The following is a 25859-nucleotide window of genomic DNA, read 5'->3' on the forward strand; positions in this document are numbered from 1 at the left end:
TTCAATTAGTAATACTACTGAATAATTAGAACCACATTTTCCTCAGATTATGTGCACCTCTGAATTCACTGTTTGAAATCTCACAGTAAGCACAACTTGATGATTCTGTGTAGCCTATTAAAACCACAGACATTCTCCATACAAACATGACAAGTGCTTTTAAAAGTTGGATGCAGCAGTAAAGAGGAAAATTCACAAAAGAAAACCTGAAGTGAAACTTGAAGCCTACTAAGCAATAAGTGTTTGCACTTACTGTCTTTGTTTCCAAGTTCAGTTACTTGGAAATTTTCAAAGTGCAATAATCTAAGGGATATTTTAGAGATAAATTTTCATAAGCTTCTTGAAACTATTTGAGATGTCTTTGCAACTGACCTAGTAGTACAGGTACCCACCCAGTTCACTGTTCATTGTTCCCACCCTTCTCTGCCTTTGAATCACTGTTTTCTCAAGAGTAAAGTCAAACCCAGCATGGGTAGTGAGGAGAACAGCTCAAGGAAAAAATTACTGTAATGCTAGTTTTAATTTTAATAATGATAATAATGAATAGGCTCAAGAAAGTCATTTAAAGCAAGTCATTTTCAGTCGAATACTGACCCTAAAAATAATCACTGCCAGAATCAAATTTAGTTTACTTTTAGTACAAGATACTTCCCCCCTCAACACTGCATTTCTGACTAAGCCATAACTAGAAACCATAATTCAGCTGTTAATGTTGGTTTGGTTTTTTGGGTTTTTTTTTTTTTTTTGGTTGGTGGATCAAAGTTTAGAATATTTCAAAGAATAGAAACCCACCAAGGAGAACATACTCCCCTCAAAGTACTGGAACCCTGTTCCACCCTTTCCTTTTAGTTTTGTCACTGACTTTTTCTCTTGGTAAGCTTGTTGTTGTAACAATAATTTGACCCCTCTCATCCCATGAACCCCACCAATATATAACCATGTACAATTACCTTTTGGTGTTTTTGCTGTGAATTCTGGATCAAAACAAAAGGTATCTTCTGGCTTTCCAGAAGCAGGTTTAAATGGGGGTTGAATTTCTCTTCTGAACAGTTTCTGAAGTAGAAGGACAAAGTCATATCATTAAGAATGAATGAAACTTCCACAGGTGCTGTAATTTTGCCAAGCTAAAGGGAAAGCAACTCAAGTGTTAATATTGTATTAAAACAGTTCTCTGAAAGAGTGAATAATATATAGCAAGTAGAAAACCACAAATATATATGGAAAAACTGAGCTACTTTCTTGCACCTTTGATTTGAAAGGCTATGGGAAATATTACAAATCCAACAACACACAGCTTTTTCCTTACTCTTTTGAATCTGCCTCACTTACCAGGTCTGTACTTTTAAAACTACAACAGCAGGCTGCTACTTATCACTAGTTCATCTTTGGCTTATTCAGAAGAACATGGAACAGCCATAGCTCATCTTACCTTCTATCATCATCTCAGACCTGGGTCACAGCTATTCCATCACCACTCTAAAAAACCACCCCAAAGGGAAGATATGGGGTACAGTCTTTACCTTTCTATTGTGGGTCCCAGACAAAGACCTCTCACAGATGACAGGCATGTCCCTCTTGGCACGGAACTGCCAGTTCTCAAAGCTCTATTCCAGGTTTTTCCTAATCTACTGAACTAAGACAGAGGGAAGGAATGGCTCCTTTTTTCTCCTTCACTCAACATGCTTTAGAAAAATGCATTGCCCAAGTGAGACTTATTGCTGATTTGAGATCATTTACAGTTAAGGAGGAGAAAATTTCATGCCAAATGATGTTGAAGCCCCATGCAAAGTTCAGGAAGTTCTGAACATTTTCTTGGCATTTCTCTCATCCTTTCAGACCTATTTTTTGCAGTTCTTTTCATTTAATCTTCCTGCACAAGAACATGCAACATATTTCAATTTAAAAAAACAAAAAAACCCCAACAAACAAACAAGGAAGATGGTCCTGAATTCATCCCATAGAAATAATGAGCTATAATTCAAAAGTGGTCATCAACACCAACATATTGAAATAAATACAAAGCACTGTCAAATGAAAAAAAGTTAGAAAAAAGAAAAAACAAAGACTTAGAACTGCAGATCTTTCAAACTTCCTTGCTGGTATTTATTTCAACATCAGTCCCTTAGCAAAAAAAAAAACCCAACCCAACCAAAAAAACAGATAATCAAGCCATAACAAGCCTTCTCTTACAAAGTGTACTCATAAAACCGTGAAGTTTTGCTGTTACTGAAAACCCTACTTGCTAATCAGGGCTCTATGGTAGAAGCTGAATAAACACAGCTAGAAAACCGCCTTCTCAGAAGTAAATACAGGAGATAAAAAGAAGGATAATGACAACAGGCTTTACAGAAACAGCTGAGCACAGTACTGGCTAGCATTGCAAGTAGACCTGTCAGCACAGCAACATCTTATTTATTGTGTCTATCCTTTTGTAGGCATTATAGCAAAGGAGTGTTTTCCAAGTGGATTTATTTGATATAGAGCATCTTAGTTTTGTCAACATTTCTGGGAAACACATCTCAAAAGTTTAGAGAACCTCAGAGGAAAAGCATAAAGGTGCTTGTTAAAAATTTAAGCAAGCAATCATGAACTCGTACAGACTTCTGATCATCTCAGAGCACCAGAGTCAATACTTGAACTGTGAATGGAATACGACTGATAAAATAGGAATGTGCTGTAGCTAGCTAGAGAGAAGTCAAAGAGAATTACAGTCACAGAGAATTTTTGTGCCCTGCATGGAAGTACTAGAGGGACACTTACTGAAACGAAGGATTCTTGCACACAGGGAACACCAGCACCCTCTCCCAGCTACAAACTGTCTGCTCTAACAGACAATTTAAGCTTTAGAATGCTGCAACTCTTAATTTAAAAAGTAAATGTACAATTTATAATTAATACTTTCTATACCATAAATACTACAGCTCCAGATGCCAAGATTAGACTCTTAGATTCTAAGATTATAGTAGAAGTCAGCAGTACTGCAGTGTTTATTGTGCCCTATTCAGATGCAAATACTTATAAATGCTACAACACAGAAAAATTACAAACAGCTTTATCATTCAGATCATTTTGTACTTACGTTCCAGTCAACAGTAGAAAAAAAAGGATGTCTCTTGATTTCTTCAACTCCATCTGAACCAGCTCCTGAACAAAGAAAATACTGTAATTAAAACACTTTTGGATGAAGTCTTTGAAGAAGATTGCACTAAAAATCAGTTCATTTCTAAAAATTTTGCATAGACATGGTTATTTGAGGGAATTGAAAATACAGAAATGTTCCAAGGATGTAAAACACTCAATTAAGTAGTGTACACCTCATCAGGGAGGCAAACAGTACAAGAGGCCCATAAATAGAGGGTGTTGATATCTTTGCTCTAACACTGTCAAAGCTTTGGCTCACTACTAAGAGTCACTGGTCCAAGAGAGTAGTCATTCATTAGCCAAACCCAGGAAGTCATGATCCAAGCTAACAAGAAATGGTATCTAAACCCAAATCTTACTGACTATCTGAAGCTTAAGAGTCTCTAGCAACTACTTTCTTCATATAATCAAACTCAACCCAACTACTTTTATTTCAGAGATCCAAATAAATGAACCAACCTAATCTGTTCGACGGGTTCCTTTTAAACAACATCCTCAGAAGACTTTGTGCTTCAGGGCTGAGGAACTGAGGCATTCCAAGTTTTGCTCTAAAGGAAAACAGAGAACAGGAGAAAGAAATATATCTTACTAAAAATTGTCTACATAGACTTCATTGCACAATTTGATGTATTGAGGATCTATTCCAAAGTCTTGTAGAGTGTACACATTGAACTCATCAGCTTTTAAGTTTCACATTATATGAGTGGTTTTCAAAAAAAACAAACAAAAAAATACACCAGACCAAAAACCCCAAACCCCAAGTCCCCAAAACAAGCTTTATGCTAAAACAGAGTAAACCAATTATCCTCAGGAACAGGTATTTTCAAAGATATCTTCATGTCACCAGGAAGTTATCACCAAAATACCTCTACCAGAATCAATGCCAGAAGAGACACCAAATTCTAAATTACCTGCCTCTGAAGTGATTGCTAATATTCTTCTTGAAGCAAGAGCCTCAAGAAGTAGCTCATTAAGCCATCATATAAAAGCTGACCGACTTTATCAAGCTTATTTTGTGAAAACTATTATGCTAAGGCAAGAAATTCTTCTGCAGAACTGTAGCATCACCTAGAGCTCCAAGTGAGGTTAGTGATCCAAGCCATCCGCTTCCAGGGGCAGTATCACTATAGACTCATACTCAGGGTAAGTTCAAACTGCCGTGTGTTGGTAAGAACAGAGTTTCTCTCTCACCCGCTTCTCTGTCACCCCCTCAAAAGGCCCAAGGCTCTGCATGTGGTCTCAAGGAAATTCTTTGTTAACTATGCACAAATAAAGACGAGAACATATTTGCCCAACAACTTCACTTACTAATCACCAGTTTACCCAGTTTGTCTTGTTATGCAGCTTCTGTTGTAACCAAAGTAATTTAATATGAAAAATGTGAGCACGTAAGTGTGCTCTCTCCATATATATGTACACACAGCAACACCCGATTAACTACTGCTTACAAAATAAGGTATGCTGTAATGCTTTATTACAAGAGAGCATAACCGCACGAGTGGTAAATGACTGTACTGTTTTTATCTTTACTACACACCTACAAGTTCATCCCTAAGATTTTAATTCCTGCAGATATTTAACAGTATTTGCACAGTCTGGGATCTAAACCTTGTTGCAGGGGACTTCGCTTTTTTGTTCCTGTTCTAGCTTAATGCTCTTCAAACACAAGGAGCTATAACAAGCTGTTAAAACGTGTTTAAAAATTACATTTTCTGATTTTCCAAAAAGTAAGAAGATATACTTACTTCAGTATCATATTCATAGTTTCATTTCGATCTTTACCTTGAAATGGTAGTGTACCAGTAAGCATTTCAAACTGAAAAGAACAAATTAGATTAACAAATCTAAATCAACACTTCTTCTCCCAGTTGCTCAAAGTGTTAAGTACTGTACTCTGCCCTACCACTACATTAGACATACCGGCTTGAGTTTTTAATTATCAAAAAAGTTCACAAATCTAAAACTTTGTTTTCATTGGCAGTTTACATGCTAACAACAGTGGCAAGTGTAATGTAATGATGATGTAGGAATATTTTACATCCACAAGCTACTTCAATTAAAGTAATAAAATCCTCTCCATAACCAAGTTTTAGAAGTTGTCATATTCTGAAAACAGCAAGAAGAATAAATTCTAACCAGTACTTTACTTTTAATATTAATATGCATATTTCAGCCTGATGCTCTAACACATCACAGCAATAGCATAAGTGCTCGCAGTTACTGGCTTATTTCACTACTCCACTCTAGTATTCATTCAACAGGCTTAATCTTACAAAAATGCAATTAATATTGCACCAAACCAAGTCTTCAGGGTTTTTTTTCTTCTTTAACTATCAAGTAACATGTGAAATAAATACACAAACTGAAGTTTCACACTGACTACAACTGCTCTAAACTACTAATGGACTACACCTATGATTTTTATGTTCCTGATCAGTACTTCTTACAGGGCTAAGCAGGTGAAAAGTCAATTTTATTCAAATTAGTTGCTACTTCAGTAGCAATTCAGTTATTGAGTTTGCTCTTCCCCTTTCCCGAGCATTTGTAATTAGATCTGGACAAGCTTATTCTAACTACATTATTTCACATTCACTTAGACATACGCAGTGTATTTGTGACCTTAAGCAAGGTAAGCAATGAAGCATACAGTACCATGAGAACACCAAAGGACCACCAGTCAGCACTCTGGTTGTGCCCTCGCCTGTTTACTACTTCAGGTGCCATGTATTCTACAGTACCACAGAAAGAATAGGCCTTCTTCTCTTGATCTACTGATTCTTTGCTGAGTCCAAAGTCTACAACAACAGCATTACAAGAATACAGCCAGTAAAGAACTTCAGAAAAAAAATCAATACTCTATACGGTATTTCAAAATCCAAGCGTTGACAGCTTTTGTTTGTCTGCTTTCAGGACTATTATGTGATTACCCTAGCTCTTCATGAAACAAGAAACTGCAGATATCTAGAGATACAGCAGACATTTGGTTTACTACATACCACCAAAACCATTCTATAAGTCATATTAAATTGATGATAAGCCATCAATATTACTACTCAAAATAACTCAGTACCTGAAATATTATACATTTAGAACCTTAAGATAATCAAAAGTTCTCATATTCTCTGTTTACTGCCTGCTTTATTCACACAAAAAAATTGGATAGAAATAAAAATGAGTATCAAAGAGAACGCAGTCTCCATGGTCTAGTATTACAACACGATGAATAAATAAAATCAGACTAAAAATATTGTTGTTATATAAGACAAAATGGTTCTGCAACCTGACTCAAGTTCAGTAGTCACTTTATTCCCAGAATATAATTTTTTCCTAGTTTGAATAATGCCACTGAATACACAAGTCCTTGATATTATCCCAACTCTCAAGACGAGGCTCTCAAGCACCCCTTTTTTCAAAGGGGAAATGATTGCTAATCAATAATCCCATCAATTATTCTTTCCGGTTTCAGAAGGAAGTGAGAATTTTAGGATTGAAAATATATAATGCAGAATTTTAGAAATTATGTATTGTATAAACATGATTTCCATCACCATTATTTCATCAAGTCTCTGAGAGTTTAAAAAAGTTCATTTTTTCTTGGAATCTAATAACAATAACTATAGATCAAAATATATAATGAAATTTAGAATACAAAAGCATCACCTTAAATGTAATTTAAAGCTTTCATAAATTTATAGTAATTTGGTTTCTAAACAGTCTTTTGCACATATCATTTCTTAAAATAGATGTATTTAATTGTTCCTCACAGAACATTTCTGCAATTTTATATGCATTTAAAAGTGATAATCCAGAAACACACACAAAAAAGAGTAGTATTTCAGAAGTCTTATTGTGCACTAAAATCATTTTATGTCAAAAGCACCTCTGCTCCCTTTTAAAAGAAGTCTCACAGTCAGCAACTTCAGCCTGGGTCTAACACCTCCTGATCTTCAGTTAAAAGACATTTAACAGTAAATCTTGATACAGCTCACTTTCTAACTGGAATAGTGGACATTTTTAGTTACTAACGTACCACCACCTGAACTAAAGCTCCTTTAAAAGATACATTCAATGTCTGGTTTTGTATTTTCAACTACATTTCTTCTATTTTAACCACAGCAATTAGGACCTGCATTTTACAGCAATATCGCTGCTAAGACTGCAACTTGATCTATGCAAATATTAGCCAACAGGAAAACTAACTTCCATGGAACCTGCATGGACATTGGGATACATATCTTAGGCTTATAACTAAAAGCTTATACAGAAATACATTCAGAAAGTGCTATACTAGTAAGTGTTACCTACCTGTTAACTTGATATGTCCTGCTTCATCAAGCAAAATGCTGAAAATTAAAATTCACATTCACCAATACACATAAAGAGGAACGTTTACATACAACATTTAAAATATAAAATAGTTAACAATTTTGATGTTCAACTTGTTACGAATTTAACAAGCTAATATTGTTTCATTTAAATCACATTGTTTATATTTTATATTTGATTACATAGTCTAACAAAAATATTTGTATTTTTTTACTTCAGTACAGTAGAAAATGCAAAGCAACAAGCAAAATACACATAATAGTGGTAAAATACATTTTACTTTACTTTTCTGGCTTCAGGTCCCTGTATACAATTCCCAAGCTGTGAAGGTGATCCAAAGCAAGGGCCAGTTCTGCGAGGTAGAATTTCACATCTTCCTCTGTAAACATAACCTAATAAGAACTGTATAGATTTACCTTCTGATCTTGTCTTCAGTTTTTAAAACTGCAATCTAAAAAAAATAGTCCTGTCTGCCTAAATTTCAAAGTTAGTTTTAGAAGTACCTTATGAGCTTGCAATTCATGAATTCACCTAACAGAAATGATATAGTAATACAGGCTAATCATCAGGTATACAAAAAAACTACTTGCAGTACTTAAAGACATCAGCAGTTCCTGCAGAGCGTTAGCTAACTTAAGGTAAGGAATTTAATTATTATATTTGGTGTTATTGACCACCAGCACTCCTTCTGCTGCAATCCTACACAGACTGTTTTCCACTGCATCATAAAATTTAGTATACAGCTGCTGTATTGGGTAAACTGTCTCCGAATTCATATTAACAGTAGGAAAAAAAGTAATTTAGAAAAAAGTATGCAAAATAAAATACTTTGGTGAAAATAACAATGACATGAAAACCTGCAGTGGGAGTTGAAGAACCTACTCTGCTCTTCTTAGGAAATGAGATTTAAAGAACCCTAGTGAGACACTGACAAACCGACTGCTGTTGCTTATAGAGCATAAAAGATGCATTTCTATCTTAAATACTCAACAGGTTGCTTCTAATTTCATATGCAAGAATCATACCTGCTTTATCTCTTGTCATGTTCTACAAATTACTGAAGCAGCTAGCAATCTTTAAATTACTGGAATTGAATTTGAGGTTTAAGTGAACTACTGTTGTTGAAAACAGCAGGAACAAGGAGAACAGCCATCTCAACTGCACAGTAGATAGCTAACAAGACTTAAGGTAACTGGGCTTACTGCTTTAGTAGTACACTGATCTGTACTTCAAATGGCACATGTAATCTCTTCTACTGGCAACAAAAATATTCCATAATGATAGGTATTAACATTGTGTGAACAATAAAGCTGTCACGCTACAAAGTTTCACCTTGATTTTTTAAAGAGCAATGGTTGATACTGTTTTTCATCTATATCCAAGAGAGCAAGGGGAAACCCTTGGATATCACTCCTCCTTCAAGTAGCCCAAATGCAAACCTCAGAATACAATAATGCTAAATGGTAATATATAATCTCCCAATAATATTTTCATTTAAAACTGCTTTCTGCGTCAAATTAAACATGATGCAAGTCAACTTCATTAAATGTTACCAATGAAAACTTCATTATATACTCATTTCACTTCCACAGCTGAAACTCTCAAACCCACATTAGATTTTAAAGACCAACAAAAGTGTTTTAATAACCTCATACTAAGCCCAATTAATTTAAAACAATCCTTGTGTGGAAAGCATGAAATGCCATGGGGAATTTACCTTCATGTGTGTTGTCCGCTGTCTTTGTTTTATCATGTACTTTTGGAAATATCTTGTCTTCCCATCAGAAAATAAAAAGGCCTGATTTTTTGGTTTTGTTTTGGTTCTTGGTTTTTTTTTTTTGCGCTATCTATACACACAGTAAGCATTTGAAAGTGATCACAGAAGGTAACTGAAGTCTTCCCAAAAAACATGTAGAGACTTAACACTAAGAAAGCTTGACTATTATTATTTCTTTATTCCCAAAGGGAATACATACCTCTTTCAACCACCTAACCAGTATTATTATGGATAAACTTCCATCCCTTATTTAAGAAAGTTGCATACTTGGTAATCCCAGCTGTGTTAGTGCAAAAGAATAGTTCTTCCTGCTATACCAGATTTTCCGCTATAATTAGACATCCTATATCAAAGCAGAGATTGACCTCTTTCCTACCTACTGTTCCAAAACCCTTTACAAGTCAGTCGGTTTGTTTAAGCTTTTGACCTCCATTTTAGCCTCAAGGTTAATTAATTTTGAGCTCCATTCTCAGACATGATCACTGTTTTAGCTAGGTCAGCTTTTTATTAAAAAAAAAAAAGCCAAAACCAAAACCCCCTTTAAATTCTTCCTTCTCTTTTGCCTGTTCCTAAACTAAAGCTTTATTTTTACAAAAAGCATGGCGGTGGGGGGGAACCAAACTGTCTCAGGACCTTACATGCTGGGGATACAACCACCTCCATGTCATGAAAAATCAGCCAGATACTCAGTTCTCATTTGAGAAAATGGGTTTTCCCATGCATTAGCAATATAAACATATTTACACTGTGAAAACACTGAAAAGCTTTCTTACTCTGAAGTTGAGAAACTGACATTAAAAATTTAGATCTTTATGAAAGGTTTGCAGAAAGAAAACAAAAGTCTTACAAACATGTTCATAATACTTAAGGTAACATATAATAAATATTTGATGACAAATGTTTAAAAAAAAAAGAACTAACACGCTGCATCATATTCCCTCCTCTGAAGCGCTCTCTCCAGAAAACAAAAATAGAAATGAAAGTTCTAGTTGCGTGCCAATATTAGATGAAGGGGAGCGGTCTCAAAAATATTCAGTGTTCATACTTTGTGAGATTAGGCACTAGGATTTGTATTACAGCATTATGAAATTTTACAATGCAGCAGAAATCTCTTACAGATGTGGGCTTCCAGGAGCACCTAAGCTGACTATGAGCACGAGAACTATACATCCCCTTTCTTTATTGCTTAATCTTATTTACTTCAGTTAGGTTTCCAGGCAACAAAACATTTTTAGACAAAAGAACTGTACTTTGCAGATACCAAATTAAAACTTAGGCTACTAATCAATATACACTCATGTTTCTTAAGGTTATAGAATATGTTCTAGAATATGTAAGGGCAGCCCAACTAAGTTCTTAAAAACTTGACTATAACAAGAAATATGAGTGAAACAGCTATAGAGACAACCCTATACTGACAAAAAACCCATCTAACACCAAGCGGAGATAAAATTTTAGGTACTTACCTCTTTGGATAATCGCGTGAATACATCTCCTCCCCTGAGAAAATCCAATATTAAATATAGCTTCCCTTCAGTCTGAAAGGCTTTAAAATAAATTAAAAAAAAATAAAATCAATAGCTGTGTGACAAAGATGATCTACAAAACAGATCTGAATGCTTTTACAACTTGGAAATTTCAGTGAAAGGCAACAGTTTTGTTATGGAACCGAAATAATTCAGCAGCACGTGAGGTAATTTATTGAACGATTACTCGCTTCTTCACAGAAGACAACCTTAGTCATAAGAGATCATTAAAATACTGTTCTTTTATTTCTCCTTTGTCAAGCAGGGAAACACCAAGTACGTGAATTACTGTGTTTTGGTTTTACTCAATGAAAAGTAAAAAAATCTCTGCAGAACTTGTAAGAATTTTCCAGGAAATCTTTAATTTCAAAAGGACTTAACGTAAAACTTTTATATACGTGTGTATTTACATTCCTTTTTTAGTCTTGTGATTTAAACATGCAAGAACCTAATTTGGGCACTAAGACGGACACTACAAAACTGAGAAAGAACAAGATGAGCTATGCCTTCAAATATTGAAAGAAACTGTAACAAGAAAATACCAACCATAGTGCAGTTTGACGATAAATGGATGATTTACTTCTACTAATATATCTCTCTCCATTTTTGTACGAACTCTATCCCGAACTGAGGAAAAAAAAGAAAAAATACTAGTATGAAACAACTGTATTTTGTATAATACAAATGGAGCAGAAATTAGCATAAGGAAAGTCTTTGCTGTCTAAAGAAGTACTTTTCCTTGATACTTTGTTTTTAATTTTTCAGTCTCCACAAAACACATGCCTTCAGACAGCAAAACTATTTTGTTTCTTACCTGCCCCAGCTTTCTTCATGTCTACATTTTTTTTCCAAAACATCCCAGTGTTTTGTGATAAACCATATTACTTTCAAGAAAAAAGCTCACATCTACACTTCCAGGCTGCTGTACTATCTGTACTAAATATGTATTTTCTGTCTTTTAAGATTACTTTTTCTTCTTCAACTACTAACAGTCCCTATTTACACACAGTGGAGTTGCATCCATTAAAGTGTCTTCTGAAAGCCAAAACAGTAAGTTCACTTGCTATGCCACATATAAATGAGAGGGAATTACTTAACAATTTTAACTACAGTAGAGTTCTAATTTAACAAAAGACATAAGGAAAATTGTTTATGAAATTAATTTGTTTTAATATAGTGAAAAGACTAAACAGAATTAAATAATGCAATTTTAAAATTTGAAAGAGTATTTTATACCACATAATTAAAGCCATTCTGCCAGATCTAAAATAATTTTTAAACATGAACTTACAAGTTACTCTATAAAAAAGCCACTGTCAGAGAACTCACTGAAAAATAGTTAAGATTAAAAAAAATTTAAAAACAAGTATCTACAAGACTCATTTAAGACATATAGGTGCACTGAAAACAATTTTCTAAAGTTCCAAATCAAAAGATACACATACCTTTTAAAGAAGCTTTTTTCAATACTTTCATTGCATAAAGTTGCCCAGCATCAGGACCAATTATTTTTCGTACAAGGAAGACCTGGTAATATAAATACCACTTTTATATAAACTTGACTGAAAAAGATTACTACTGTCTTTACTTTTAACTTCATTAATACAGGCAAGAAGATAGCATGTCCCAAGTCCCATCCCATTCCTCAAAAACTCTGAAGAATGAAAAGATGCCAAATATTCACAGTAAGTCTTTTTGCATAAGCAAGCTTAGTAATCAAATAAGCAACTATCACAAACATCCTATTAATTTCAGACAACTTTCAGTGTTCTTCCCTAAATACGCATCTTTAAAGGAAAGGTAAAATTGCATTCCCTTGAACAGCTTAGAGGTACACGCACCACCAAGCTCTCTGAAGTATTCAGATTGGTCATAAACTATACATTCTTACCTATAGCAAGCCATTTAAATAAGTACTTATTTGATAAGTACTTACATATATATGTGCTTCTTTACATTATTTTCTTGGAGAACAACATTTCTGCCTGGTCTGCTACCTCCTAAGTGATTTTTGAGGTTTAAGGCCCAAGTTTCAAATACATAACAGGCTATATTCATGAATTCCACAAGAGTGGCAAGACGAAAGCAAGGAAACCTCACCATTTAAGATCAAAGCACCCTTCCCCTCTGGAATAGCAACTCCAACAGGTTTTTCTACTCTTTTCTTTCCAAAGGAGTTTTAAAGATAGATGGTGTATAGCTTGACACTAAGAAAAGCATAATATGAGATAGAATAATGCAGTACAAATACATATACCTCTACTGACTAATATTCTAAGTACTAGGTCTTTCAATTTAGAAAATTGTTTGGTATGTGCTCCTGTTTCCAAGTTGTTGTTCTTGCAATAGCAATTATTAGTTATAAGGAATGTACTTTTTTTTTTTTACAGTGCAAACAAGTCACAAGAGAATGCCAAGAGCTACCCGAAACTGCCTCTCTGATCCCGCCTTATTCAGATTTTTCACTAACACTAAATTTATTCACATATATACTTCGTTGGAAATTATTAAGGGTTTAGAAATTGTTTTAAAAAATAATCAAATAAGCTTGTCAACTTTTTCACTGTGCAATCAGAAATTCATACACCGTCACTAAGTTGTACAGGGTTGGGAGAGGGGTTGGTTTAATTTTAAGTTCTGGTTAGAAGAAAAATGTCATCATGTTTCAAGGTTTTCATACTTCTTGTTTTGTTTAAGTTTTGCCCAGTGATTTACCTACAGCATTCCTCTCGCTGATGTTTATGCTCAAATAGTAAATGAAGTAATTCAAACACCAGCAAATAAGAAAACACCTGTAGATTTATACACTCACAAAAGTAAAATATTAATAGGCGTGTACAAATATTTTAGTGCTTAATAACTAGCAGCTTGTGAGAATGTAGGGAATTCACAAGTTACAAATTCTAGCTAGTAAGGACCCAAATAGCTGCCACTGAAAACTACTCAAGCACCATCTATCTAATTTTCAGACAGTCTCCATAATCCTGCATCTTGTGGAGCTGCAACGATCAGTTGTTCAACTGTAAAGCAAAATCAAGACGGGCACACGTTGCGCACAGTGATTCACCTAAGCCAATCGAAGATCATCTTCAGCAGACAGGGTGCTGAAGCCTTAGAAGGTTCTCAAAGGCTGAAGAGACATTCAGTAACGGACATGAGGTTTAACCCTTTATTTCTGTGAAGCAGTGTTAAATCCTGCACAGATGTCGAAAAAGACCTGTAGAGGATGGGCTGTAGCTCTATACTAGGCCGGAGCAAACAAACCATGTGTTGCCAAACCCAGAGGGAGATCCCTGGGAACTATGAACTGGTGAGAGAGAAAACAAACACCATGAAGGCAACAGCCATTGATCTTTGTTGTTTGTTTTCTCTTTTCAATAGAAAGCAAAAAATATTAGATAAAAAGAGCTCTGCCCAGATGTGCATGCAGTCGTCATCTAATTCTTAAAGCTGGTTCCTGAACCAAGTGCTGCCAGGTTTCAAAATCTCTAAAACGGATGTCTCGCCAAGCTGGTGGGACTGAGCAAGAACACTCCTTAGGCTCTCAGAAGTCTGAACTCTCTGAAGTAAGAGTCTGAGTCCAGACTAAGATGTCTGTACCAGATGTGCTGAACCCTAAAATAGCTTAAGACATCTCAAGTCAGGAGTAATAAACGCACAGAGCTTTTTAGGCTCTGAAGTGTATGAGGGAATTGGCAACCAGCATTACCAGATAAAGAAATGTTTTGTAATCTGCAAAACATTAAGAAATATTTTAAAGTCTATTTTCTAAACTATCACTTATCCACAGAACGCCTTCCTAATGTCTAAATTTTTTCCCCCCTCTTGTACAACTCTATGCAGAGGTTTGTTCCTGCCATGAGATAGACAAAACCAGCAGAACAACATGAAAATGGAAACACATGTAAAGCTGACTGTCTACTTTTTGTGTTGTAAAAGATCTAGTTTAAGAGTCTGGTTTTAAAAAATAAATTAGCTTCTTATACACTAGGATTAATATTTCAACTAATGTGTTTCAAATTAGTAACTGAGACATTTTATTTTTAATTTCATTTCTGCAGCTTGACATCAAGTGGCACATTACAAAAAGAAATTACTCTAACAAAAAAATTGCCACGTTTCTTCTATACGCTATTTGAATAATTGTTCACTTAGTCTCTTAGCTGTAGATCACTTGATAAATACAGCAAAATAAAAAACCTGAAATACATTTCCCAGGTTATTTACTTTACTGTTACTTTGGTTCAAGTTCCAATCTACCACAGCCATTCTGTATCTACATCGATACAGATTTCGTACATTGAAAGAAGTCAAACACTTGCAGCATGTCAAGTACCATCATTAACAGACAAATCACCACCTCCCCCAGAAGTGTCTATCGATGTCCATTACACCACTGGTGCCTCCCAAGCATCAACCTAAGCTACAGAAGATGAGAGGCAACCTATGTGGAACAGAGATGTTCGTTCCGATTCCTCACTAGATGCTGCAATAAAGTCTTGAGGCTTTGAAAACACTACGATTTTATTCCAAATAGCCATGGCATTAGGCAAATGGAGCTTGTCAACACCAGAGATGTCGCATAAAAGCCACCCCTAAGTATAACCCAGCTGGTAAAATCCCTTGCTGTTGGTGACACTGCTCCCATGAAGCTGCAGACGCCAGTCCAGATGAACCACAAACATGCCTCTCTGCATGGTTAAAGTAACTTCCCATGGCAGACATCCTTAAATTCACTACTGACTGACCCTTCTGCCTAGAGACTGAGGCTGTTGCCTCTCTGTCTGATATGATTTGGTGTCCTGCTATAACTGCTGCTCCCCTGGCACCAGAGCAAGACTGGAAAACGATGCAATTTGTCAGTGTCTTTTCAAACATTCCCTGCAACTTTGGTACAGCACTACCTTTCCTGAACATCTGGACAGGTCTACGGAAAGAGACATTGCTTTTCCTCTAAAAGACATGAAGTCAGAGATGTTATCATAGTAAAAACGAACACACACACACACCCCCTGTCCTCCCCACCCAACTGCAAACCAGGATGGATAACTTCCTCCAAAACACGGCAATTTCCACAAGCGTATCTATATATACCTAACCTTTTAGTATTACAGAAGTAATGGAAGACAAAGCAGGTTCAAACTGGACATCAGATGAAAACCAAGTTTGTTTTCTTACCTTTCCAAATGATCCCTGTCCAAGAACCTTAAGCAGTTCAAACTGGGCTGGATCTGCTTTCTCACATCCTTCTTTCACATGGTGTGTAATAGGAATTTCTTTCACACTTCCTTCATCCTATTATTTCAAGGCAAACAAAATACAACAATGAATAGGCCTGAATTAATCAACTGTCATTAGAAGTGCATGTAAATGCCTGCTCTTTTCTTGTTTTGTGGGGGTTTTTTTGTTTGGTTTGTTTTTTTGTAAAAAAAAAAATATTTGAAATTCTAATAAGGCATAAAAGAAAGCTGTCCAAATAAAGAGTTTTTCCAACCATCCTTTCATAAATAGATGCAACTAAAAATTCTAAACTGAAGTAAAATTCTCAAAAGAATGCTCACGTCCTTTTGTCATAAATATAACTACAGCAAAGATGGATTTTCTTACATGAAAGGAACAAACATACAGATTTTTAAACCAAATCTAAGATGATCCTTCCACGCTTCACCTCTGTTTTAGTAGTTTTCCAGTGATTACTATTCACATCTTGCCCTTTCCTGAAAGAGTCTTAATGAAAGCTAAATTTAATTTCATCATCTTAGGTAATTATTGCTTTTCACGGCAGCAAATAATAAATATGGTCATCCACTTGTAGCTAGAGGAACATGCATCGTTTGAAGAGCATAAATAAAATATGAGTCATCTTAAGAATGCTGAGAAATCTTTCATCCAATAGAAGAAACACAGCTCTGGGGTGCAGAGCTCATGGAAAGACTATCCTGCGTGGAGACCTTCAGAAAGCTGAGGGTAATTCTCAGGTAGCTAAAAGATTTACTGTTCTGTTGACTTCTTCCTGTTACTCTCATCTTTAGCAAAGCAGGGCACAGCAGCTACAATTGTGAAAAGACAAACATTCATGACGAAAACAAATCAGATGATGTATTGCAGCTTTTATGTTGCAAGAGAAGTTTCCGTGAGCCAAAACAAGTGAGATGTTAAAATAAGCACCCTTGAAACTACAAACCACGTGCTAAGGCCTAAGCACCCTTGAAACTACAAACTACGTGCTAAGGCCTACAACAGCAACCTGAGCTCACACACATAAAAGGAGCAGCACCCCTCAGCCCTGTCAAGAACACCAATTAATTTCTTGCACACTGCAAATACAACCCAATTGCAACAGAAAATCCCACCTGATATGGACATCTTTAGGGTATCCAAACGATTATTAACTGTCCTCCTATCCTCTCTTTAGATCTTCATCTTGAAAGGTGAAAGAAAAACACCCTGCCAACCTACAGTGCATTGCTCTCCCTCAATGACAAGTACAAACACCAGAAAAAGACCTGACCACTTGATGAAACAGTTGGTTTTAGGAAAGAAAAATAACATCATTCTATAGTCAGGGTGACTATGGAATGTCTTGCTGCCCAAGACCATGCATTAAAACTTATAATCAGTGTTATCAGACTTGATACAGAAGTATCTAAACTAAATTCTGTAGGTGGGTTTACACAGAGATGCAGGATAGAAGTCTGATCATCTAAACGTGTACATACTTACTGTAACAATTAAAAGGGGGGGGCAATCCTCATGCTGCATTGACTGTCTATGTCTCAATTGCTTTGTTTGTCCAGAGGAGGAAAGAGTTCAGACTAATGTATTAGTATATTCACAAACCGTAGTCCAGCTGTTATTGCATAGGAGTCCTTTCCCCTCCCCTATATCTCTTATTTCATACTCTTTTTGGAAAAGGCCTGTTTGTTTCGCCTCCTTCCCATGCAAAGGTAGGTGTTAACACAGGGCACTGCTAGGTAACAAAGTTATTTCCTTAATCCACATTCTAAGCTACTTTGTTTCCCTCTTTGTTCACAAAAAACCCAGCTGACATACACTGATGATACAGTGTTTACATCCCAACCTCATTTCATCCATCCATCTTGTTGACTATGCATATACATATTCATAGGAAAGATGCACATATCTTCATTTTTATGTATTTTTTTAAACACATGCCTGGAATTTAAGGCAGGTAGGAGCACTAGCATTTCAAGTCAAGATGAAAGCAGCAAGTCATCTAGTTATACACCAAGTTGTACAACAGACTTAATGGTTGGTTCTTTCTATGAAATATGTAAATACTCTATTAAGAAGCTTTTTTACTTCACCATCCTAATTTGTATTCCTTCACACTATGAACCTTTGCATGAGAAAAGATCTTTAAAAGTTCACCTGCTCTTCTGTTTATCACCCACCTTGAGTCATTAGCCTGTGACATCACATGTGGTTGCTGCGGAGACTGACAGAGCATTTCTAAATGGGAACTGAGGAGAAAAATGTTTTCCATGCAAATAAAGAATAATTTGAAATGTATGAAATGAGTTATTTTTTATAAAGTGTTTTACCTTCACAAGAGATGTCTCTGTAATTTCACCTACTTAACTATCATTAAAGTACTAAAAATTAGCATGACTGAAGTATAAAAAGACCTCTGCATCACCAGCAAGAAATGAGCAGGTAAAGAGTTTAACATATATTAGCCAGTTTCATTTTTATTTCTAGTTTGGCCTCCATGAACTGCAAATTTGGTTATCTGATTTTGTGCTCTGCTGCTTGAGGAGCTAAACCTACTTCAGGGCTCAGGTACCAGCTCCCACTGAGTCGCCTTGCACAAGAGGTAACTATTCCCAGCAGGTTCAACAGAAGACAAAGCGCTCAAAGAACCGCCACAATCGGTTATGGCTTTGTGCCATCTTACTTCGTTACAGCTTGACTGGTATGTAGCTCCAAGCACCTAACAAACAAGCTCAGCAACATCCTCCTGGTTCAAGTGCAGTGAAAGATTGAGACAATCCAATGCTCATCTTTCTTTGCTACATGTAAGATGACTATGACACTGATAATTTACTTACTCCACACCAGAAAATGTCTAAGCACCACGTTTCTACCCCCAAGACTTAGTCTCTAAGTCACTTTAAAAAGTTATTATTGCAATACAAAGCAGTGGTTACAGCTGGCAATAAGATCTAATTGATACCTTCTTCCATGGTCCTGTTCAAAAATACATGGATGGGTGTGTTGAAAAATGATGGCCAATTTTCCCCTGCAAAGTCAGGCATTTCACCACATACAGAATTAGCCCAAAGTTTAGTCCAAGATTTAGCCAGCATACAGAACTTCAGCATCTCCTACATATGCACATCACCAAGGCACTGGACAAAAATCATGCTCAAGTTTATCTGTGATATTTCTACATAAAAGCCAAATTAACATACTGGTGTAAAAATTAATTCTGTTCTAAAATAGGAGGAATTAAGTACCTTCTAGATGAATGTACAGTAACTACATTAAAAAATACAAAGGAAGAACTGGTAACAGTGTAATAAAAGCAACACTAAGCACATGGTGTATGAAAGGTGCAAGGTTGGACTGAGCATTTTCTGAGATTGAGGGATCTGTGAATGCTCTCTCCAGCACACAGAATCTGTTTCCCATAAAACACTGCCTCCTGCAGCAAACTTTCCCAAACAAGACACTTACGGTTCCTAGCCAGGTACTAATTTTCAAAATCATCTTTAAGATTTAGAGCCTCTTTAGATCTGGCCAAATAAAATGATAGGCTCAAAAGTTATTAAAGAGCAGGGAATGCATAAGTTCTGCTTCAAAAGGGAATCATGCTAATGAGTGTCTAAACTGAACATCTGTCAAATATACTTACATGGTAGGAATATGGTTCACCTTCTTCCATAGGCTCATCTGCCATTTTAAGGCCATTTAGCTGGAGAGGGGAAGGAAGGGGAACACAGAAGGTGGGGGGAGGGGGGAAACAAAAACAAAACCAACATTAAGACCCAACAAGTTCAAATAAGCAGAGTTCATAATTTGACCAATTTACATTTCAGAGCGCACAAATGAAAACTGGTGTTCTTGTTGCTCTAATTTAAAACTGTAGTTTCAAACAAACACTACTACTTGGTAGTATATTTAGCATCTCCCTTATGTATCATTTAGCATATCCCTTTGTAAATGCCATTCCACAGTGTTATTTAATTGGAAATAATTTAAATTTCCTGCTTTAAAAGGTACGGATAGCACCCATATAAGACGACACTAACATAAAATTCTTGTTACACACAAAATTTGTGTTGCAGATGCTTTTCAGAAACCTAAAATCTGCTGCTGAAAATTAATTTGCAGTTTAAGGAGAAATGATTCCAACGTGATTTCAAGACTTTTTGGGGCATGAGGGAAAAGTGCAAGAGCAGGTAGAATGAAGAATACATATCACAGAATTCTTATGCACAAAAATAATTACCTGTTTCATTAAAAAATTAATTCCTCTAAAAATGTGCTTGCATCAAAAGTTATTTAAATATCTAGCAAACAGAATACTCAAACTTTAATGAAGTACTTGAGAAACTGTAGATCTGTATATTAAAATATTTGTGGATCAATTTCAAAAGTAACACCTTTCAGAGGCAGGAAAGCATGACATGCATCCGCACAGAAGCAAATAAGTGACATGCTCAGAAATGATCACAATACTTGCTAGCAGTTGCCCATCTTACTTAGTTTAAGCTCTCTCTAAGTAACAAACAATTTAATGTTGCCTAACAACTGAAACTTTAAGAAAAATACAGAAATATAAAGGACATGCTCTATTTAAACATGAAAAGCATTAATTAAAAACTAGAAATACCCAACAAAATGGGTAAAGCCAATTATGGATTTTGCTAGTGATAACTGCTAATTTATTTACACATTAATTGTTCAGCATCACTACCTTCATGTGGCATAGATCTCACCCAACAAGATACGAACTAGAAATAAACATAAGGAAACTCAAGCTACTTTTTTTTTTCCCTGAAATCAGAAGTTGAACCAGTTAAGGTAGACAGGGTAATGACATTTTTTTTTTCCTCGTACTTCTGAATTTATCTAAAACACATGCCTAAGACACCGAAATACACTATGATTATCCATATGTGAATTGGTAAAACACAGGACTACAAAGAATCTTGAAATGCCACACAGACCATGCCCCTGTTTAAAAACAAAACAGAAAACTCGACAAACGGGTAGGGCTGAAGGGACAGGTTTATACCACCACAATTGCGTCACCTAAGCAAACCCTCAACCACTTCCACTGCTTCTTCTAGGACTCTTGATTTCAAGTAGAGCTTTTAAGAGCCAAGTCCTAAATTAATGATTCTTATAAAATTAAATTTTTGTACCAAGATACTAGCACTTATTTTTGGACTATATCCTCACAAAAAAAAAAAAAAAAAAATCAAGGAAAGTAGCATGAGGGTTTGATTACTTTCACTCTTCTCTAAGTTTCTATTTATTTTAACCACAGTTTACAAACAAACTCTTCACATGAACTACAATTTGGCAGTTTAACCAAGCACTTGCACATTCAACACATGTTCATCATTCATATCTATCATGCACTGCCACCCTCATTTTCTCCTGGCCAAAAATCACTAGCCTATTACCCTGGATTCAGAAACCTCATATATGCTACAGAAACCAATGCTATTAACTAACTAATTTACTACGTAAGTTATTTCTTTTTTGCATAAATATTTTTTCCAAATTAGATACTGGGAGGGACGAGACACCCACAATACTTGTTTTATATGAATTAATTGAAAACATCAAGAAGTAATTCCAAAGTTCAGACCAGATATGAACTCCAACCTAATTTCATATGATTCACTGTCATGTAATTTCTTTTCACAGTATCACCACATTACATTCAAGCATGAATCAATGAGGCCCACCAAAGTTGTCAAAAAAACCTTACTTGGACCTAGTTAACAAAATGGGTTTCCACTCCAGGTGCTCAGAAACATGATACCATTCTTCACTCATGGACTTTAATGTGAAGTGAATTTAGCGTGCATTTCACCTTTCTTTAAATATGGTCAACATTTTCCAAGTTTTGTTACCTAAATTTAAGCTCTGGAACCAATACTACCAGCCAGAAGAACTGTAGATACACTGAAAACAGTAGCTTAACTCCAGGCAATCAGACACAGAAAGCTGTCACTGGCGGAATGGGGTTTTGAACCAAAAATCAGCATGTTATGTGATCTACACAGTTCCTGGGCATGCCATGTAAGCATACTTTCAGCTTTCTAGCAAATCAAATATAGTAAGTTATTGGATTTTTATGGCAGGTAATCAAATGTCATCTTAATTAACAATTTCCTACTGTACACTTTTCCCCTTCATTGTTGCTCATGTGTGTTTTTTTTCCTGTCCAGTCTCTCTATAACTACAAAGACTGGGATGCCTGCCAATTTTTAGTCCAAAGAATTTTATGTTCAAGTGCATGAATCTACTTTTATTGCCTGATATACACGACTACACTTTTGCCTTATTTGTTTGTGAACTCTGGTCACTGTCCATTAAATAAAACAACAAACAACAAACCTGTTGGATTGCAACCAAAGTCTAGTAGTTCGTTAGTTATTCAGTTAAAAAAAATTCAACGACAAAAATCAAATCATTATTGTTCTGTTCAGTTACTTATATTGGCCAAGGTTCAGCAACTAGAAGTTTCCACTGTCCCCCATACTAGGCAAAAAAGAAAAAAGTTACAATTAATACTTAATTCCCACCTCTATGAAAACCAAATACAAAATTCGGCTTCTGCAAGTGGGACCCCTTTTAGTGATTTAATCATGAATATGTATGCACAAACATATATAGAACAGAACTATTTTAACCTCTAAGTCATTACTTACTAAATATCTATGAATACATAAATTTAATTTATTATTGAGAATTAGAAAGCACATATCACTATAAAGAGAACAGGTGAAAGGAAGCGAGTACCATTACTCTAAAGGAGAGTCGTTCAGCAGTACTGAACAGCAAAATGATTCAAGTATGAAGTCCTACAGCTAACTGAACATTTTAAATATTAACTTTCATTAACACACAAACTAAACTCAGACATTTAGGCAAACAGCATCAATACTTTCCAAATACAAGTTTTAGAAAATTACAGAAAGTACTCCACATCGTTGATTAGTGTAAAAATAACCAAAACAACAATATAAAAAAATTGAGAACAAAGTTCAGGTCAGACCACCTGGCAGGTAAGAAACTTACTTTTCCAGAGGTGCAGGCTAAGAGACCCGATCCAATCCTCCGATGCCAAACTGCCTCTGAGGTAACACAGCGCAATCTGCCTTCTGATTTAAATAGCTGCGATGGATCCCATGACTCCCTGGAACTATACCCTATTACCTTGGGAGAATATCCAAAGGGCTTTTGCGGGCTGGTAAAAGGCTTAACTACTATTGCACATGTTTTTCCTTTGATAATTACAGCAGAACAGAGGAATCCCAGTATTACCAAAGATTTGAACCACCTTCCCCCCCAGTATTAAGGATTTTTTAACTGTTTACATGGTAAATGCATTACTGTTTGGTGGGTCTATAGGTTTTGGCCGAAAGAAGCTAGACAAATGGTCAGCAAAAATACCTAACTACAAGCAAAAACAGTAGAAGATGTAACTCTGGTTCATTCTGCCCTGTTTCTACGCATTTTCATTTTGGCATTCAAACAGAATTAAAAATTTTATAGACAGAACTGGGAATTTTATAATGATAATATTATTAGAAGTAGAAAGTGTTATTCATCACCACTCACGTATAATCTAGACTGGCTTCAAACAGGTAAAAGTCTATATGAGGATCAACAAAAGCTTCTGCACTCTCCACGGTTCCTCCTTCACTTCACTTAATTTTCCAAGTTACTAAGCTACAGCCACCAGACCTACACCTCACAATTCTTCCAAACGAACACAAGACTAACCAGTTTGCTTCCCCACATACAAAAGTATTACTTTAAGTACTTATTTCAAAATGTTAGAGTGCAAGCTTACATTAGAAACCCCAATTATTTTGAAAAGACTTTGAAAAGAAATCCTTTGGAAAAAAAAATGCTGTTAAGACAACCACATTTGTTCCTCATTTATTCTGAATTACATCTGCAGAGAGTTTGCATCATTAATTTAATTAGCAACACATTGTCCTACTGATTCTTATTTGCTGAGATAGGCTTGAGAAATTTGGGGGTTCTGGGCACAAACAGGTGAGGGGGTTTATTATTCTTTTTTGAAAATGTCTAAAAGACACTGTGAATGAAACTGAAGCTTAAAGGCACCTGTTCTTCCTATAAAACACCCACAACTCTTCTCCAGGCAACAGTCCCTTTTTTGGTTTTTTGGGGGTTTTTTTTGGTTTTTTTTTTTGTTGTTGTTGTTTTTAGCAGTAGCTATTGTTACTGCACGCAGGTGCCCAAGCTGGATTTAGTGCTTTTTACCATCTGGGCTCGGATGCTTTTGGGAAGGAACAACTTCCTCCAGTAGAGCAGCCAACCCCACGAAGCGGAAGACGAAGCAGTGTCATTAGTGTTACCCAACACAGAGTTACACCAACTAAAGCCGAGTCCCACCCTGTCACGATGTGACCAGAGGAAGGATGTCCTGCCCATGGCAGTGCCCACATGAGACTCCGCAGGTCTGCGCTGAATTTTCTTCTCGCCCGCTCACCGCCGGCACAAACCTTGTGCTAGCCTGTCCTGCAATCCCTCTCACAAAAGGACGAGGCCAGGTAACACACACACACACTCTCTTTAAACATACCAAATAAAAGAGAAAGATAAGGCCACCTGCCTTAAAAAAAAAACAAACTTAAACCCATAATCAATTACTAGGGAAAGTTATAAAGTTTTTTTCCTGTGGCAAATAAATTGTACATTCAGACAAGATAACAAACCTTCAGCAACATATAATTACTGATTTTAGAGAACATTTTGATCTTTCTCATTATCAGAAGTCAGGGGAGAATTACGTGTGTCTCAGACTAGTTATAGCTATAACGAGACACAAACCTAACCATAAGCACCAGGATCACTGAACTAGTAAAGGGATTGAGATCTTTTTGCTACTGCCTGTCTGGGAAAAAGACTAATTCCATAATGAAAGGGCATAAAGCAGCCACTCTGGAGATTGTGTTAAACAGCAGATTAAAGAATAATGGAAAAGGGTAAGATTGAAACTTGATGAAAACAACATTTCAAACTTTACTCTTAACATAGTGAAGTAGTACATCTATGTAAATGTTAAAATTCTATATATTACGAGTTAACAAATCATACCATTCTTCTGATTTAGGGTTATTGTGAGGTCTCTCCCAAGCTATCCTGTGGGAACCAAGGTGAGCCACCTCGAACAGACCCCCTGATCCTTTTCAAGACTCAGAATACCATAGCAGATTTCCAAAACGATCTTCAGAAGTGGTATACCAAAACATAATTATTATTATATTGCAGCACTTTTCGATGTATAAAGCACTTTTCAATGCATAAAGAAATTGTTTTCCATTTAAGAGTATTAATGTGCTTTTTTTTAAAAAAAAATATGTTTTTATAAAGACTTACAAGAACAAGCTGCCTTAAAAAAAACCTGTACATTGTTGCCACGGCTGAGGGCACTTAATTCAAGTTACACACAATACTATTACTTTCTTTTCTTAACATAACACCACCTAATTGTGGAGATTTTCAGATGCACAGAACTAGGTAGCTGAGTCATTCACGTCACTGCCAGTAATTACTCACAAAGGAGTTATGCAACTCCTAACACTGACAAAATTCAGTGGCCTTTGACAGACCAAGCTCAGAACATGCTTAAGAGGATGGACTGAAAACACTGGCCAAAATCAAAGATGTATTTATTTAAACTGGCATGGGCAACAGATTATGTACAATAGCAGCAAAGCTCAACTCACAAACATGCCTTTTGGAAGGCAGCAACTTTCAGTGCAGCCCAGTTTTCTCGCAGAATACTTTAATTTCCAGTCACTTTTTTGTTCCAGCCTTGTCTTCCTTGTCACTGTCAGCCAATT

The 25859-nt window shown here is 35.9% G+C and overlaps 1 protein-coding gene across 5 annotated transcripts in view; it reads right to left on the reverse strand.

The window, feature by feature from the left end:
* RPS6KA6 (ribosomal protein S6 kinase A6) overlaps positions 1–25859 on the reverse strand; it is a 43734-nt gene that overhangs the window by 13924 nt on the left and 3951 nt on the right. For 3 of the 5 annotated variants that reach the window (XM_074882216.1, XM_074882212.1, XM_074882215.1), the window contains 12 exons: positions 19649–19708; positions 15949–16065; positions 12216–12297; positions 11317–11397; positions 10711–10790; positions 7748–7869; positions 7447–7484; positions 5794–5936; positions 4887–4957; positions 3601–3689; positions 3080–3144; positions 951–1053 (listed from right to left, as the gene is read on the reverse strand). In XM_074882216.1, the coding sequence (XP_074738317.1) occupies positions 951–1053; positions 3080–3144; positions 3601–3689; positions 4887–4957; positions 5794–5936; positions 7447–7484; positions 7748–7869; positions 10711–10790; positions 11317–11397; positions 12216–12297; positions 15949–16065; positions 19649–19693 (1036 nt within the window). In that variant the 5' untranslated portion in view covers positions 19694–19708. The remainder of the gene's footprint in view (positions 1–950; positions 1054–3079; positions 3145–3600; positions 3690–4886; positions 4958–5793; positions 5937–7446; positions 7485–7747; positions 7870–10710; positions 10791–11316; positions 11398–12215; positions 12298–15948; positions 16066–19648; positions 19709–25859) is intronic. The other 2 variants (XM_074882213.1, XM_074882214.1) reach the window with 2 other exon arrangements.

Source organism: Strix uralensis, chromosome 13 (assembly GCF_047716275.1).
Source record: "Strix uralensis isolate ZFMK-TIS-50842 chromosome 13, bStrUra1, whole genome shotgun sequence".
Classification (NCBI taxonomy): Eukaryota; Metazoa; Chordata; class Aves; order Strigiformes; family Strigidae; genus Strix; species Strix uralensis.